General features: G+C 49.2%; 1 protein-coding gene across 1 annotated transcript; it reads right to left on the reverse strand.

Annotated features, from left to right (window-relative positions):
• Positions 1–1042: 1042 nt before the first annotated feature.
• Positions 1043–16158, reverse strand: thrap3b (thyroid hormone receptor associated protein 3b). Its single transcript, XM_084455301.1, has 11 exons — positions 15758–16158; positions 10780–10918; positions 7485–8333; positions 6340–6945; positions 5782–5951; positions 5487–5598; positions 5293–5368; positions 3915–4090; positions 3387–3609; positions 2841–2990; positions 1043–2534 (listed from the first exon to the last, which is right to left on the reverse strand). Exons 2-11 carry the CDS (start codon positions 10881–10883, stop codon positions 2295–2297), a joined length of 2706 nt encoding a protein of 901 aa, XP_084311427.1. The 5' UTR covers positions 10884–10918; positions 15758–16158; the 3' UTR covers positions 1043–2294.
• Between the last annotated feature and the right edge of the window lie 638 nt (positions 16159–16796).

Genomic DNA, 16796 nt, shown 5'->3' on the forward strand with positions numbered 1-16796 from the left:
GCCCCGCCCACAGACTAATATTAGAACGCGAGGCTTCCCACAGGAACGCTACAGCCTCCGTCTGACCCCTGGTTAGCCGTCATCTCTGACCCCGTCACTTCCTGCCTTTTACCCTCTCTCGTTACCTTGACAACGCTGCTTGTCTCACACCTCTGGAAGAGTTTCGCCGAGGACGGATGAATGGCCACTTGTCCCCCCGGACCAGACACTAGCCATGCTCGGCTCTGCTGTAGATCTCCCTCCAGCGCAGCGTTTCCGGTTCATCCGGACGGTGACCCCTGGTATCCCCCTATACTCCCGTTTTCCTGGCTCCAGTTTTTCACTCTCAGCCTTTTAGTAGCGAATGAAAAGGCTGCTTGTTGCGTGGCTGGAGTATGTGTCCAACGCATGTGGTCCAATGCCAATAAGTGTTCTGTTGAAAATGTCAGTGCCTCAATTGAGGATTGTTGTGGAGCCAGAGAAAACGGTCCTGAATGTTAAGACTGAGTATTGGATTACACAGCAAGCTACACAACATTAGTCTGCTAAAGCTGCATATCAGGTATTTGCTCATTACCGGACAAATTCCTCATCTTTAATTGGCTGAATTCGCCCAAGGTTTCAAAGCATATCAGATTCTCCCAAATCACCAATATAGTTACAGTTAACATATTTCATTGTAACACCAAATAGCATTTTGCTGTGGCTCAGGAGGGGGTCGTCCAGCGATCGTAGGGTTGGCGGTTCGAATCCCAGCTCCTCCAGTCCAAAGTTTGAAGTGTCCTTGGGCAAGACACTGAACCCCAAATTGCTCCCAATGAGCAGGCTAGCGCCTTGCATGGGATGTGTCGCTATTGGCATGTGAATGTCAATCAATCAATCGTGTGTGAATGGGCGAATGAGAGGCCATTGTAGAGCACTTTAGATAAAAGCGCACAAGTGCAAGTTATAAGTGCATTTACCATTACCAGATGGGTGACCAGTGCCAGGGATGTGAACCAGGACTCGGCAGGGAGGGGATGAGATCAAGACAGAGAGAAATAAATAATGACAACTGGATTCCTTCAAGTAAATCAGAAGATTTATTTCAAACTAAAGAGAAATAATTCAAAGCTCTGGGGGAACAGTAGAAAAGACGCCAGCTTCAGTTGAGTGTAACGTCCAAAATAAAACAAAAGCCAGTCCTACAGAGCTGTCGATGTGGACAAAGTGCGTCTTCGGTAGGACAGCAGCAGTGTGAGCAAGACTCTCCTCCACTGCAGCTACTGTTTAGAATATTACTGGTAACTAAACGCTCAATCCTTCAAAATGTCAAGGACAACCAAACATCAACAACAGTTTTCTGTTTAAACCTTTTAACTCCCAAAGATACAAAGGCCGTAATAATTTAGTTTTTACAATTTCCTATGCAACTACAGTATATTCATTTTTTAAAATCTAAATATTGACGTCTTTAAAATGATATTACACACTTTTTTTTTCTACTTTTTTTTTTTTTTAAGTTCTACAACAAACAATATGTTTGCGTCTGTTGATTTTAGTCGAGAATGAAGAGAGGAGGTGAAAAACACACTGTAAAACAACCTTATCAATCCCCTACGTAAGAAACAGAAGTATTGGTGGTGATGAGAATGTTTGGATATGGCTCAAGGACACGTTAAGGTACGTTAGAGGACCGTGATGGCAGGTCTGTGCCCCCAGAAGAAGTGGCAGTCTAGCCTGTCATGCAATGCCACCAAAGACTTCTAACTGCCAAAACACCACGGCTGCTTAAAACTTGCAAAAGTACAGCGAACAAGCAGTACAAAAGAAAATGAAGCAGTTAAAAGATTGTTTCTAAGGCACAAATGCATTGGAGATTTGTCTGATGGAAAAATTAAGCGGTGCTTGGATTTTTAGATTTTTAGATCAACTCTCGCCCTTTACAGGAAGAAAACAAATCAGGAAATGACATTGAAAAACAAAAAACTAAGACTAAATACGACTAACAAAATTAATTTTTACTAAAAAAAACAAAAAGAACACCCAGAAGCTAACTCATCATACAATGTCATAAAAAAAAGTGTCTTGCTCTTCATTCAAGTCAATTTAACAGTTCTTCCATAACCCATACTGTGAAAGTGGCTCAAAGATGATATGACATTTATTTCAACCCTTTGCTGAGGACGGCTCAACAAAACAAACAAAAAAAACGCCGGTACATTCTGCCGCGGGGACCGCGCGCGTCCAGCCCGACCGGCCCATCCCGCGGCCCCCAGATGGACAGAGGGACGGAGGGCGGCGCGGACGGATGGGCGGGCTAGGGGGGGGCGGTCCTACTGTTTGCCGTCGGCGGCGTCTCCAGGCTTGCTGCCGTCGTCTTTGTGGTCCATGTCGGCGCCTTCCTCGCCGCCCAGCTCCGCCTCCTCGGCCGTCTGGAACATGTCGTGGGTCCACTTGGGGCTGCTGCTGCCGCTGCCCTTCCTGTAGACGAAGTGACCCCGGCCGCGGGGGAAAACGCCCCGGCCACGCCCCCGGCCCTCCGCCCACGACTTCTCCCCCTCACGGTCATCATGCTGCCGGGTGGGGGAAAGAGAGAGAGGGAGGGAGAGAGAGAAAGAAAGTAAAAAGAGAGAGAGAGAGAGGGAGAGACAGAGATGGAGGCAGAGACAGACAGAGAGAGAGCCAGAGAGAGACACACAGACAGAGAGAGATCAGAGAGGGCAATTTGGGGGGAAAGTCCTGTTCAATAACCCCATCACAAAAATGACCCACTTCTGTGTTACAGTTTCATATTCATCAAGTTCTGTTCTACCTCATCTAAGCTCAAGAGGAAGAGTGTTGTTATCAAAATATTTGTCGGAGCGGCGGCTGAAACTCACAAAGTAGTACTTCCTGCTCTTGGGCGTGTACTCCGGGTCCCACTCCTCCTCCGGGGGGCGGACGGGGGCGTTCATATTGGGGGGGTTGCCGTTGCTGTTGTTTCCTGGGTAATTGCCCCTGTTCCAGCCCCTCCCCCTCACTCTGGGGAACTGAAGACATAAGAGGCGGGGTCACACAAGCCCCCGGAAAACTCGCCCCCGAAATCCCAAAAAGCGTTATTTTGAAAGGCTGTAATTGGCGTGGTAACGTGTGGAAAGCTGGTCGGAGGTCGTGTGAGAACGCTGGACTGTCATTATGGGCTGGAAGGAAGGAGATCTTAACGTGGTTTGGGCGTCGGCTGAGTTTTAGGATTTCACTGGTACCTTCATAAATCAGGTAGTGAAAGGTTTAAGTACAATATAGTATCACCATCATCATCATCATCATCGCGTCCCTTCTCACCATTATGAGCAAGGAACAGAGCAGAGAGGAGCTCTCTACAGTAAACTTACGACTTACGATGGGGAAAAGACGACTTCAACATAAATACAAGCTGGGCCACTTACAAACCCACGTCCTCTGCCCCTGTCCATGTGGCCCTCGTAGTCCCTGGGGCCCCGGTCCCCGGGCCCGGGGGGGTAGTCCCTGGGGCCGAAGCGCGGCTTGCCGTAGCCCTCCTCCGCGTGATCCAGGCCCTCGGGCGGGTACTCCTTCCCCCGGAACGTAGGAGAGGGGGAGGAGGAGGAGGAGGAGGAGGACTGGGAGCGCTCGCGTCTTTTCTTACTCTTCCTGTGAAACGACAGAGACGGGGACGTTACAGAACGGTCACTTAGCTGACGCTTTTATCCAAAGTGACTTAATAATTGCATTTAACGTGGGTAGTCACTGTACCACTACTCACCAGAACTCACAAGTGCATCTCCTTTCTAAAACAAGTGACTAAGCATAATCTAGTGCTGAAGGCAAAGTGCATGAGTAGCAAAATACAAATACAGGTGCTTTAAAGAGGTAGGATCCTGGTTTGACTTACACACTGGGTACATCACGCAGACCTGTGTATAAACCGCCTATCGACCGCTGCTGTATGAACCTACTTTGATTTCTTGTGGTGCTTGGCAGACTTGTCGGAGGTCCGTCCTGGGCTGGGCCCTGGGGACCCCCCGGACCCTTTGCCCCCTTCGCGCTTATGCTCCTTGGCGGCGAAGCGTTTCCTCCGCTCAATGTCCAGACGCAGGTCCATTACATCGCCCTTAGGTTTGCTAGACTGATCCTGTAGAGACAGAGCCGCCGCCCCGGGGTTAGAGAGGGCCTCTGCAGGGCTGTCACACACCGTCACAAGGCTTCATGCACGGGTCACGTTAGATCAAAGCTTCGGGGGTGTAGAGCGATGAGTAACCCCTACAACTCAAAAAGATGAGAGCACCTCCAAAATTGGTTAGACATTTTCGGTGATAGCATTTCTTGCTTCTGATTTTTGCGATGTTTACATAAAGTGTGTGTGTGTGTGTGTGGGGGGGGGGGGGGTACTCGTTGCTCTGCACCAACACCAGTGTAGGACATGACATGAATACAACACATGAATGTGAAGGAAAAAAGCATGCATTGGAAAGGCAACTATCTAGTGAAATATCTATGGCAATCTACTCCACCTGCTGGTGGCGATCTAAACGTTTCTGCACACGGCCTCGACCAACACCAACCAACACCAAACACCCAACATTCTAAAGTTGGCAGTTGTTGGAATGTTGGAAGTTTAAATTTCAGCTGCAAAATCCACCCAACCGACGCCAACTGTCACCAACAAACATGGCGCACCGATCCAACGTTGGTGTTGGTCGCCGTTGGTTGGGATAGTGTGCAGACATCTTAATAAAAGGCACGGCTCCTGACATCTGAGATTCACTTAAAGGGACAGTTCGTCCGAAGCCCTGGACTTGTGAACTATCCTTCTAAGATGAACCACGTTAAACTTGATTTGAACGAGTAGGCTCAACACAAACGGAAATGTCCACATCAGATGTCTTATTACGTACCAAATAATGGCATCATGGTGTCATCACATATCAGTTGTGTACAAAAGTTCAAATGAAACTGAGGTACTTCTCACCACAGCTGCATGCACACAGTCATCTTACACTAAATTATCATTCTACAGTATTTGAAAAACATTTTGCTAGATTTTGGAGGAGAAATACTTACAATGGCATTGATTAGCGTCCTTTGAGAGGCTTGGATACAGGATGTTAAGTCACCTCCTCTCAGCCTTTGCTCGGGTACGTACATACCCACTCAATTACCATATCTCATAGGCTTGGGGCTTGCTTGGTATTACAATACACAATTGGGCTCTTTTGATTTAGACTTATTCATCTCCTTTAAAAGAAAAGCACAAAGCTGAACACTGCTGCTTTTGGGAAGGTCTCAATTTTTGCTTCGTCTCGTTCCAAATACTTCAAATGTGAAAAAGGTCACCTTGTAGCTGGTCTCCTCCATCTCCTCAAACAGGTGAGAATGCCTCTTAAAGGCACTGGGGGATACATCGATTCTCCTGGGAAAGGACAGAGACACACGTCAAAGCTGGTCGGAGACGGCTCCACCGAGGTATGGACTCACAGGCAGGTGGCGTTGGCAGAGAGAGAGGATCATGGGAAGGGGTCGCTCTGTACCTGTGGATTTCTGGACTCTTCCTCGGTTTCATCATCTCCATCTCGGCTGCTTTCCTTTGGTACGAGGCAAAGCGCTCGCTCAGAGTCATGTCAGACGAGCGGAAGTGTTGGGCTGCAAAAACCACAACGCCACACGAGTCATCATCTCACACGCCGTGTCTGGACCTGGTCATTCAATGGAGAGATCCCCCCCCCCCCCGTGGACGACACGGGACCGTTTCAATCTGCCGCCGTTGTCCCGCCATCCCCGCGTCTCCCGGTACGCACGACCGGGGCGAGCCCGACGACACCTTACCTTTGATGTAGTGCACGATGGTGACTATGTGCTGAGCGAACAGCTCGGAGGGGCTGCGCCGGAGGTGGGCCTGCTGGAGGTGCTGGAAGATGGAGCGGAACTCCTTCTCCTTCTTAGCAGGAGGCACCAGATCCCGGGACATACGACGCTCCTGCACAGCTCCAGAGGAGCTGAGAGAGAGAGGGAGGGAGGGAGGGAGGGAGGGAGAGAGAGGGAGAGAGAGAGAGGGAGAGAGAGGAGGTGATTCTAGAGAGCACAACACACCAGACCTACGGTAGATTATTACTTTTATTGCTCCCTCCATTGATTCCTTTAAGTCTAGCCTCAAAACGTACTTCTATTCTCTAGCGTTGGACCGCCCTGATATGGTTTCATATGATGTGTTGATGCTTATGTTGGTTTTTGTTTTTAGCCTTTTTATTGCGATTCTTCTTGTATTCTTATATTTGTTCAGCACTTTGGTCAACGTAAGCCGTTTTTAAATTTGCTTTAGAAATAAATCAGGTTTGATTTACTCTGCTAATAACGGGTTGATGCGGGCTGTACTAGGACACACACCTGGGCATTTCGTCGAAGGAGTTGATTTTGAGTTCAAGCTCCTCCCTCTTCCCAGAGGGCCGTTTGGGGGGGGACGGCTCCCTGGTGCAGGGGAAGAGGGGCCGGTCCTTCTCCCTGCTGTCCGAGCCCCTGGGGGGGGCGGCGGCGGTGGGGGAGGCGCTCCTGGGCTTCTCCTTCTCCTTCTTCTCCTTCTTCTTGGCCTTCTCCTCCTTCTTGGCCGACTGCTTGCGGCTGCGGTAGAGCTCCTCCTCCATGTGCTCCAGGTCGTCGTCCGCCTCGTCCGCCGCGTCCCTCCGGCTCTTCTCCTTGCCGTAGTAGTGGCCGTCGTCCTCCCACTTGCCGAAGATGTCGCGCGCCGTCAGGGCGGCTTTGGGCTTGTCGTCCTTCTCGCCGGCCTCGCGGTCCTGCGACGTGAAGAAGTCCTCCTCCCCGCCGTGGAAGAAGGGCGTGCTCTTCCCCTCCTTGGCGTCGGTGAAGGAGGCGATGCTGCTGCTGATGCTGTACAGGCCCGCCTTCTCCTCCCCTCGCTCGCCCGCCGCCGCCGCCTCCCCCTCGCGGCCGTTCTCCCGCTCCGCCTGCTTCTTGCTCTTGCTCTCCGCCAGGAACCTGAACAAGCACACAGGAAAGAGGACCGACCTTTAAAAAAACATACCACCGCTATTATCAGCGTTTCTAATAATTAGCGTGTGATTTACTGTGTGATTTATTCATTGTTGTAACAGAGCAGTACAATAAAACTATTAGACATAGTTGCGGGCTGAAACACAAAGCAAAAGCAATCAGAAGACATTAAGTCAATCGTGAATTAAATTCAACACAGATATGACTGACCAGCACTCATATTGTGATAATTATACTTACTTAACCACCACCTCTTAAATTAGGGGGATTTCATACAACTTCCCTTTAATGCATAGTACAGGACAACAGCCAGTTTGCTATTTGCATTTGACATGAGAGAAGGGACACTATGGCATCCATTTTTAATTGTATTCTTCCAAGGATCTTTGTAGCTGGGCACAGACTGAACAAATTTGAAAGAATAATTACGATCACACAGTGAGAAGATGCAATTTCAAAGGAAACACGAAGGAAAACGGATATGGTGGAGTAAACAGGAAAGGGAGGAGAGGAATGGAACCTACTTTTTGAAAGCAGAAGAAATGGCCGTCTTGTCTCCGGCAGCAGGCTTGGGATCTTCCTTTGAGAAGAAGCCAAACCCGCTGAAGGAGGCTGCGGACTCGGGGGGGCTCTTAGCGGAGGGGGCGCCGCCCACGGTTCTCCACATGGCCCCGCCCCCGCTGCCGCCGGAACCCTTGCCGTCAGAGCCGGCGGGCGGTCCCTGGCCGGCTCCGCCCCCGGCCGCCGGGCGTCCCTGCTGGCCGCCGTGTTTGGGACTGGTGTCGTAGTCGATCAGGCCCTTCCACTTCCCGGTGGAGGCCTTCTCCAGGGCGCCGCCCTCCCCTCCCCCCGCCCCTCCTCCCCCCCTCTCCGCCCCAGGGGCCTCCCCCCCGCCGGGCTTGTCCTTCCCGTCCTTCCCGCCCGGCTTCCCGGATCCGCCGCGGCGCTGCCGAGGGGAGGAGGAGCGGGACGAGTCGCTGGTGCGGCCGCGGGACCGCCGGGACCGCCCGGAGGAGGAGCGTGACGAGTCGCGCGAGCGGCTGCGCGAGCGTTTCTTGGGCGTGCGCGAGCGAGAGCGCCCCCTCCTGGGGCTGTGGGAGCTGTGGTGCTCCTGGTCGTGATGCTGCCAGCCGCCGCCCCCGCCGCCGCCACCATTGCCGCCCTGCCAGTTGTTGGGTCTGAAGTTGTAGCTGCCCCCGCCCCTCTGGTAGCGGCCCCGCGGGTAGAAGCCCCGGTTGCGGCCCCGGAAGTAGTAGGGCCGGCGGAAGCCGCGGTTGTAGCCCCGGAAGCCGCGGTTGTTGTGGTAGTCCCTGGTGGGGTAGTTACGGCCGTGTGACGGGGAGTGGGACCTGGAGCGGGAACGCGACCTGGAGCTGCCAGAGGAACGGGAGAGAGTGAAAATATGATGTGTAAAATACTAATTCATCAACGGTGTATGAGTGGGTGAGTTTCTCTCTCTCTCCACATGGGGGCGCTACAGCACTGTGTGTAGGCTATTGAACCTCAGTGCAGGGTCTTCCTGCAGTGTCATCTGAATTGATACTCAACACACGCACATGATTTCAAGGTGACTTGTAGCCGCTGAAGGAGAGACGTGATGTTCCTGAGTTCCTGAGATTCCTACGTAGCGATGTAAAACATCTCCTGCAGTGTTGCCAATTCCCCTGTGGACATTTCTTTTAGTCTTCCAAGTGAAGCTAAGGCACTTCATTAAAATCTAGCTACTGCATTTTGGTGGCAAAATCTTTCTGTCAAGAGCCTAAATGTCTCAACTCCTCCTAATAGCAGAAGCCTGGACAATGACGATAAACTCCCTCCAAACACAAAGCATTCAACAAAAAACACGAGCCAACAAGATTGCTAAAATCTATATCCCTGAAACGACCTAACCTGCCCTGCATCAGCAAATAAAACGAAACAGACCTCCGGCAAAATGTCAACAGAAGGCAAATGAGAGAAGAGCCAGTGTAAACATGATCGCCACACAACCAAAGCAGAACCGACAGAGTCAACAAGGCACAGCAAGGACCTGCCGCCAGGCGAGCCCCCAGGAAAACAATCCCCCCCATCCACCCTCCGGCGGGCCAACCGCCGCCAAACCTGTTCCAAGTGGTCCGTTCGCTCACCGCCTGCGCTTCGTCATGGGAGCAGAGCAGCACGCTGGCTCGGCAGAGAGCAGATCCCTACGGTTCTACCGCTGAGAGGGTGGACGACCCGTCTGGACCGGTAAGGCGGCGCAGCAGGGCCCAAACCGGACCAGATCTCATCTACCGTCATCCTTAGAAGGAGGGAGAGGGGGGGGGGGGGGGTCTGGCCGGACGCCACCAGACGACGTTCCTCCTTGTCTTCTGACTCATTCATATGAATTGGGTTCTACATCTACATCAATGGAGGCCTACCACATCCATGACCAGGTCTTCCACAACCGTGACCCAACTATGGAAAATAACACTATAGCTTATTCCCTCTTTGAGCTCTGTTCAAACTTGAAAAACATTTATTTCAAAAGCCCAAATGTAAAGGAACCCTGGGGCCTGTAATTCTTTATGCAAGTCAAGACATGCCAGGCTGGCTACGGTCAAAAACAAGTGACCCAAATAATGAATCAAATTAAAATAGTGTAACTATTCTGGAAGAAAGGAATGAGTATAAATAATAAAAAACAAGTCTGTATGTTATGCAAGTGCACTAGCAACTTCAGTCTTTGTACAAAATGTCCAGTCCCATCCCAGGATTGGAGAGAGGTAGTAAAATAACTTGTGTATTGTCACTGGCAGAGCTGGGAAGGCTGTGGTAACACATACCATGCTACACTGACCTGGGATTCGAGCCCATGTTCGACACGCTGACAGTTGCGCCATTAGGGACGTCCCTCTTGGAGGGACTGTCAGTGCTCCTTTGAGAGAGTGAGTTTCAGCCAGCTACTCCACGTTTCACTCGGTTACGGTGAGGCGATACCAAAAGGCGACGTGAAAACGCTACAGACTGCCGACTGCTCAGAGAGAAGCGTCACTAGAATCACGCTTCGTCTTGCGTCGTCTTTGAGCACGTCTTGTGGTCTCGGCTCTAAACTCTCCCATTTTCTTTTTTCAGCCATCTTTTGTCTCACTGCCTTTCAGCTTCCTCTGAAACAAAATGTCTCCTCGCTGTGACGAACAGCTACATACCGAGAATCAAGAACTCCACCCCTTCGATATCATCCGCTCTTCCTGGTGTGCCGCACTGAAGATGACGTCACGGCGGCTATGACGACACACTACATTGAGGGTGTTCTGTCTGCAGTGGAAAAACGGTACCTGGTACCAGAAGTGTGTGGAGCAGTTCTGGGCCGGTACCGTGCGGTGAAAAAGCACCCGGATTGAATCAGAATACCTTTATTGCCGTTGTACTTTGTACAATTTTTTTTTTCCGACACTGTGGTGCTTACAACAAAACAACAACGGACAGGTGCAAGGACAGGACAGGACAGGACAGTGCATGATAGGGGTTGTAAGAGACAACACTTCGCCTCAAAGACTATTACAGCTGAAACGGCAAGAGTTACTCAACACGATGACTAGACTAACACACGTTTCGTTGCTCTGACTGGAAATGGGCCTATCCAACTGCTTCCATAGGCATTTTGATCTACATGGACATTGTTAACGGCCGTTGGAAATCAAAAATAAACTCAGCATATCCAGACCATTCGCATTTTGGCAAACTGGGTCTGGCTAAGCCAGGCTACAGTATTCCCCTACTGTGCCAAAAACCCGAGTGTATGCAGTCAGTGTGGTTGTGATGCACAGCTGTAGGTAGCTGGGGAGGAAGTAGGCTCACCTGTAGCGGTGTTTCCTGGATCTGGACCTGGAGCGAGAGCGTGAGTAGGACCTGGACCGGGAGCGGGACCGGGAGCGGGGAGGCGAGTCCGGCGCTTTGGACATCTCTGCAGTCAGTCAAGGTCGTCTGGGGAACCGAACTGTCCAATGCCAAAAGGGACGGCCGTAGTTAACGTCTGTTTACACAACGTGTCATGTTTACACCGACCTATTGGCCAACTATGAACTGACCGGTATGTTTGTTAGACTTGAGGCTATTGGCTTAGCAAAGTTACACATAACAAAAACAAGATTTTTTTTAAATATATATATTTTTTAAATAGTCATAACTGGTCTCCTTGTCAATCCTTACCACAAAAATATCCAATGACCACACAGTCCAAGAAAATCACCTCTATGTATTCACTGTCATGGCAATTGACAGTGACCCCGCTAGTCCAGCCCGCCTGACCCCGCTAGTCCAGCCCACCTGACCCCGCTAGTCTAGCCCGCCTGACCCCGCTAGTCCAGCCCGCCTGACCCCGCTAGTCCAGCCCACCTGACCCCGCTAGTCCAGCCCACCTGACCCCGCTAGTCCAGCCCACCTGACCCCGCTAGTCTAGCCCGCCTGACCCCGCTAGTCTAGCCCACCTGACCCCGCTAGTCCAGCCCACCTGACCCCGCTAGTCCAGCCCACCTGACCCCGCTAGTCTAGCCCACCTGACCCCGCTAGTCCAGCCCACCTGACCCCGCTAGTCCAGCCCACCTGACCCCGCTAGTCCAGCCCGCCTGACCCCGCTAGTCCAGCCCACCTGACCCCGCTAGTCCAGCCCGCCTGACCCCGCTAGTCCAGCCCGCCTGACCCCGCTAGTCCAGCCCACCTGACCCCGCTAGTCCAGCCCACCTGACCCCGCTAGTCCAGCCCACCTGACCCCGCTAGTCCAGCCCACCTGACCCCGCTAGTCTAGCCCACCTGACCCCGCTAGTCTAGCCCACCTGACCCCGCTAGTCCAGCCCACCTGACCCCGCTAGTCTAGCCTGCCTGACCCCGCTAGTCCAGCCCACCTGAGCCCGCTAGTCCAGCCCACCTGACCCCTGTCTGCCGCCCGTCTGTCGCCCCCCAAATCCCACATGACCTTCACGCTGGTGGAAAACGCCTAAAATTAGAAGCAGCGCCGCGGCAGACTAATCTGTGACGAGCTGGGTCAATTCTCTGGTAGGCTACTGCTTAAAAGTGGAACAAGTAACAATGGGGGAATACACCCCTACCCGTACCCTGTGGTAAGTTACCTATTCACCTAGGAGACAGTAAAGGCCAATGGTAAATGGACTGCACTTATATAGCGCTTTTCCACCTTAGCGGCACTCAAAGCGCTTTACAATGGCCTCTCATTCACCCATTCACACACCAATGGCGGTAGCTGCCATGCAAGGTGCTAACCTGCTCATTAGGAGCAATTTGGGGTTAGGTGTCTTGCTCAAGGACACTTCGACATGTGGACAGTTGGAGCTGGGATTCGAACCACTGACCCTTCGATCACTGAACGAGCCGCTCTACCAACTGAGCTACAGCCGCCCCTAGACTCGCTCTCTGAGTACGATGTTGTGGTCTTCTCTCCCAGGGCACAGGGCGGATGAGGAGGCACAGACTCAGAGACCAACTGCAGGTTCAGCAGGTCACACCTGGATAGTTAATTTACTGTAATAGGCAGCCAGTGTGTTTTTAAACCAACATAGCCTAAACTCTAGACCTCTTGCTTGCACTAACAAAGGTGTGCAAACACAATGATCTCTATATCCATATGATGCAACCAACAGCTTCTATTGTGCAATGAAAAAGTAGGCCTTGTCTCTAGAGGAGCAATACCTGGTAGCCAGAAACCTGACCGTAGCAAAACATTGACAGTAGAGAGAAGAGATTTTGAACTAACAGTCAAATGAGGTCGGGTGAGTGTCAGGAGTCAAGAGGCCAAACCCCCTAAGTTTTATATTTCCCCACTATGAAAACAACATCCTGTCAATTAGTCAGCAGGGTCAACTCTGCAGTATGCAAACAAAACGTGTCAGCAATGAAAATAGTGGCTCATAGAACAGACAGCTTCCCAGGATGCACTGGGCTCCTGGTCGCATTTGCGACCATTTCACTGTCCAGTGTGACAGATTTTTCATTGGTCACAGCAGTGTGAGAGTAGAGTAGAGTCTAGCTGGTCAGATTCAAATTGTTGTTATTATTATTTTTATCCTCTTAATTTAAAGGCCGAGACTTGGTCCAACAGCAATATTGTGTGGATTATTTAGTTATCCCGCTATAACTATCACTTATTTATTGTGTGCATCGTGTTGTTATTCTGCTATAATAACTATCACTTATTTATTGTGTGAATTATGTTGTTATCCCGCTTATAATAACTATCATTTATTTATTGTGACCGTGCATTTTGCCCTGACGCTATCCCTGTGTTTTATAACATTGTAATATAAGTAGGCCTGTGTGTAAAATATGTAATGCTAAACAGACCTGTTTTATGATACTAGGATTTTATAACAAATTTAGCTGATATGATACAGGCCAGGCAAATGTTCAGGCCAGTAAGTTTGAAAAGCCAGTGGCCCTGTTGCAAGCAGCAAACCAACCTGTATGTTAAGGAATGTGCTCAGAGTGGTCTAGCTAGGCCTCATTCAAGCAATTTATAGGATAATTCTGATTAATTGTCATCTGCTTATGAGCAGTTGGTGTATTTTGTTTTCAAAACATACACAAATCTCTGATAGATTCGATATGAAAAAAGCTCCATTGCGTGCCCCCAGTAGCCCCCAGTAGCCCCCAGTAGCCCCCAGTAGCCCCCAGTAGCCTATTGTGTGGCAGCAGGGGTGTTGTGGTAATATTTTGGCGCTACTAGTTGAAGCCTGCTGGTGCCACTAGCTAAAAGAGTTTAGCGACACCAGTGGAAAATGTCAATCTGGACATGGGGCCCTGGCAGAATGCCACTACATGCATCGAAGAATCTAAGAAGCACCTTGTGAAATGTAATACCACATGGCAGTCGGTATCTAAGACGCACCCTGTGAACTTACAAGGCCTACCGACAGTCAGAATCTGACACACCCCATGAACAGCCTCACACAGCCTATATCCACAATCTATAAACACCATGAACAGCCTCTCACAGCCTACCTACCTATATCCACAATCTATAAAGCAGTGTGATATTTCCTGCCTGAGCTGTCTTTCAATCCCCTATTAAACATTCTAGACACGTTCTTCGCAATAATCACCTTGCTACAAATTCTCAAGGTCTAATCATTATGATCAACAGCATAATTTAAAACTCCTTAGGTAAAAACCCATGATGGCAAGTGGCTTTAAGTAACTCTGACCAAACCAGTTACTGTAGGTTACAATTCTACCAAACCAGTTATGCAGTTAGAATTTATGCAGCCTAATGAGCAGTAGCCTACTATATGCAAGCAAAGACTATGGGAGATAGTCCAAACAAGTGTGCTAACAAATTAATAGTAAGCAGCCAGTGTGTGTATCATCACTGATGTGCCTGCCCTTTATTCCCAAGGCAAAGCATGGTAATTACTGTGCAATGACTCGGTTAATGTACATCCTGTGCACATCAACCATGTTTACCCCAAACCTGATGACTCAGATTTTTTATTTGTTCTTTCAAATCAAGTTAAGTGAAAAAAGCATGATCAATTTCACTGTATTCTATGAAACAAAACTGAAACGACTTCCTGATAAAATAAGAAAACCACATAGATAGGCCTCAGCAGAAACCAGCAACGACCATACCACAGGCATAGGAGGATTAGTAGTAGTAGTAGCAGCTATGCAAGACCTTAAAGTCTGTCCAATGTCCAATTTCTCTGTGGAAACAGCAATGAAGGTCCATCTATGCAAAAGTCAAACAGGCGGTGGCCCGTGTCCAACTAGGTTTCACAATCTGTAACAGGATGTGTTCTTTCAGTGCATGCAGACAGATAAAACGAGATTGTTTGTACTGCAGCTTTGCTACTGTGAAACTGATCTTACAGGCTTTAGATTACTGTATAACCGGTCTTGGTACCTTAGTTCATAGACCAAGATCATAGAATCAGAATCCAATAGCCGTGTTTAGATTAATGTCACTGATCATTAACTAGGCACCCTCTCATTAAGCCAACTGTTTACTCTGAAATCATGCCAGACATGCCATTTGAATAGAAACACATTGTGGCTAACTAAGCCTTACCAGAATAGTTGGAAATATCAATTACTTCTGTGCTGTGATAGCCAGCTGATTGCTGGAAGTAAAATACCTGTGCATTCATTTTCTCATTCACATGACACATGATCGAGCTCTGTAAGTCACATGATAAAGATCAATACCAGTCACAAGCGACATGCTGCAGACCAATGGCAATAAGATAGTCATTTTACAGTTGGTCAAGAGCTCTTAGCTAATTTCACCCATCTTGCTAGTAAGATTGTAATTATATTTCCATTATCATCATTTTACATTTGGTGAAGAGCTAGGTGGTCTACTGGTCTTGGCTCATTTCATACACCTAACGTAACTACAGGTATCTACATAGGCCAACTATGGCCACCATGAGCTTTGGATCTACATAGCTAATCAATGCAACTGATCAGGTCAAACCACAACAGATCTCTTAGACTCTCTGGTCACGTAGGTCCTCAGCACTGCCAGGATTGTGATGTGGTCACAAATGTTGGGACAATACAACAACGTTAACACTAACAAAATAATAATAATAATAATAATAGCACTAGCAAATTAAATAGCTACCTACCTACCGCTAGTGAACTGTTAGCTAGCCTAGCACTAGCTAACACACGGCATCTAGCTAGCACTAGCTAACGTTAGCATTAAAGCTATCAAACAAGCAGGAACTGGTCTGCTAGCCTCACGCTTGTCTAGTTGGTGATAGATAGCAACACACTTCCTGGCTCGCCTCGGCAGACAATTCACTATTACATTTTCACTTACCTTAGCGATGTTCTACTGGTTTCACTCGACTCTACGGCTCACGTCAGCTATAGCTCACGTTACTCGTGTTAACTGGCTAGCTGGCGGAGAGGCTAGCGGAGAGGCTAGCTGGGGAGGCTAGCGGAGAGGCTAGCGGAGAGGCTAGCGGGGAGGCTAGCTGAGAGGGGAGCCCTCCTCACTGGCTATGCAAGATGGTCGCTATCGCTATGGCGAGCAGTCCTCCCCCTCGACGAAGCAACAAACTGCACGCAGCAGTGTCTGTCCTTAACAGCAAAAGGACGGTCGATGCTTTCTGATGTTGCCCTTTATTAGGATGCATGTATAGCTACCTATTCTTGTGATATTGAAAAGGATATTTGTGCTAGACTAGCTAACGTTACGCCTCGGGTTCGTCGCAGTAGCGAGTGTCTTGTAGGCTACGCAGCAACGCACAGGTCAGATCTCCTTCCTGGATCCTGGATCTCTCTCCCTGTCGGCTGCCTTTCGTACACATTAAACTTCATCCAATCATGCTGCGACTAGCCTACAGCCTCTGACACACAGTCAAGTTGTCCAGAATCAGAAATAATAATGTAATTTGTAGCCTATTCAACCGGAGCGGCCACATTCAGAGTCTCATAGCTTAAGTGCTCCATTCATTGTGTTTTATTAAGCGGTTGAAGACAGCTGAAATGATGTGCAACAAGCCATTTCAATGTGGGTCACAGCACTCTGTCATGAACACCTGCTATTTATTTATTTAAATGCCATTAGGCTCCTCAAAAACCTCTTGAACTAGCATATTTTGATTTTTTTAAGTATCTGTGTTCTACTTATTAACAGTCAACAAATGTTTTTCAAGCGATGCTAGTCACAATATTGGTTGTAACTAAGTAATGGGGGCAATTGTAACATGCACAGTACCTTCATATAAATACTAAGGCCACAATAAACTCCTAAGAATATAAACTGTAGATAAGTTAAAACAATATCTCAAAAAAAGTATTGGCAGAAAAAACCTGACAAGGGGATGACCAGGGACAGTTGTCACACTTTTTTT

Source organism: Borostomias antarcticus, assembly GCF_949987555.1.
Source record: "Borostomias antarcticus genome assembly, chromosome: 21".
Lineage (NCBI taxonomy): Eukaryota > Metazoa > Chordata > Actinopteri > Stomiiformes > Stomiidae > Borostomias > Borostomias antarcticus.

Bases quoted from the DNA above. Each gene is read 5' to 3' on its own strand.
- thrap3b (XM_084455301.1), bottom strand. From the start codon at position 10,883: ATGTCCAAAGCGCCGGACTCGCCTCCCCGCTCCCGGTCCCGCTCCCGG. The intron at 3,610-3,914 runs GTAGGTTCATAC...GTCGTTTCACAG, and splicing joins AAGCACCACAAGAAATCAAA to GAAGAGTAAGAAAAGACGCG. The intron at 2,535-2,840 runs GTGAGTTTCAGC...CCCACCCGGCAG, and splicing joins AGAGCAGGAAGTACTACTTT to CATGATGACCGTGAGGGGGA.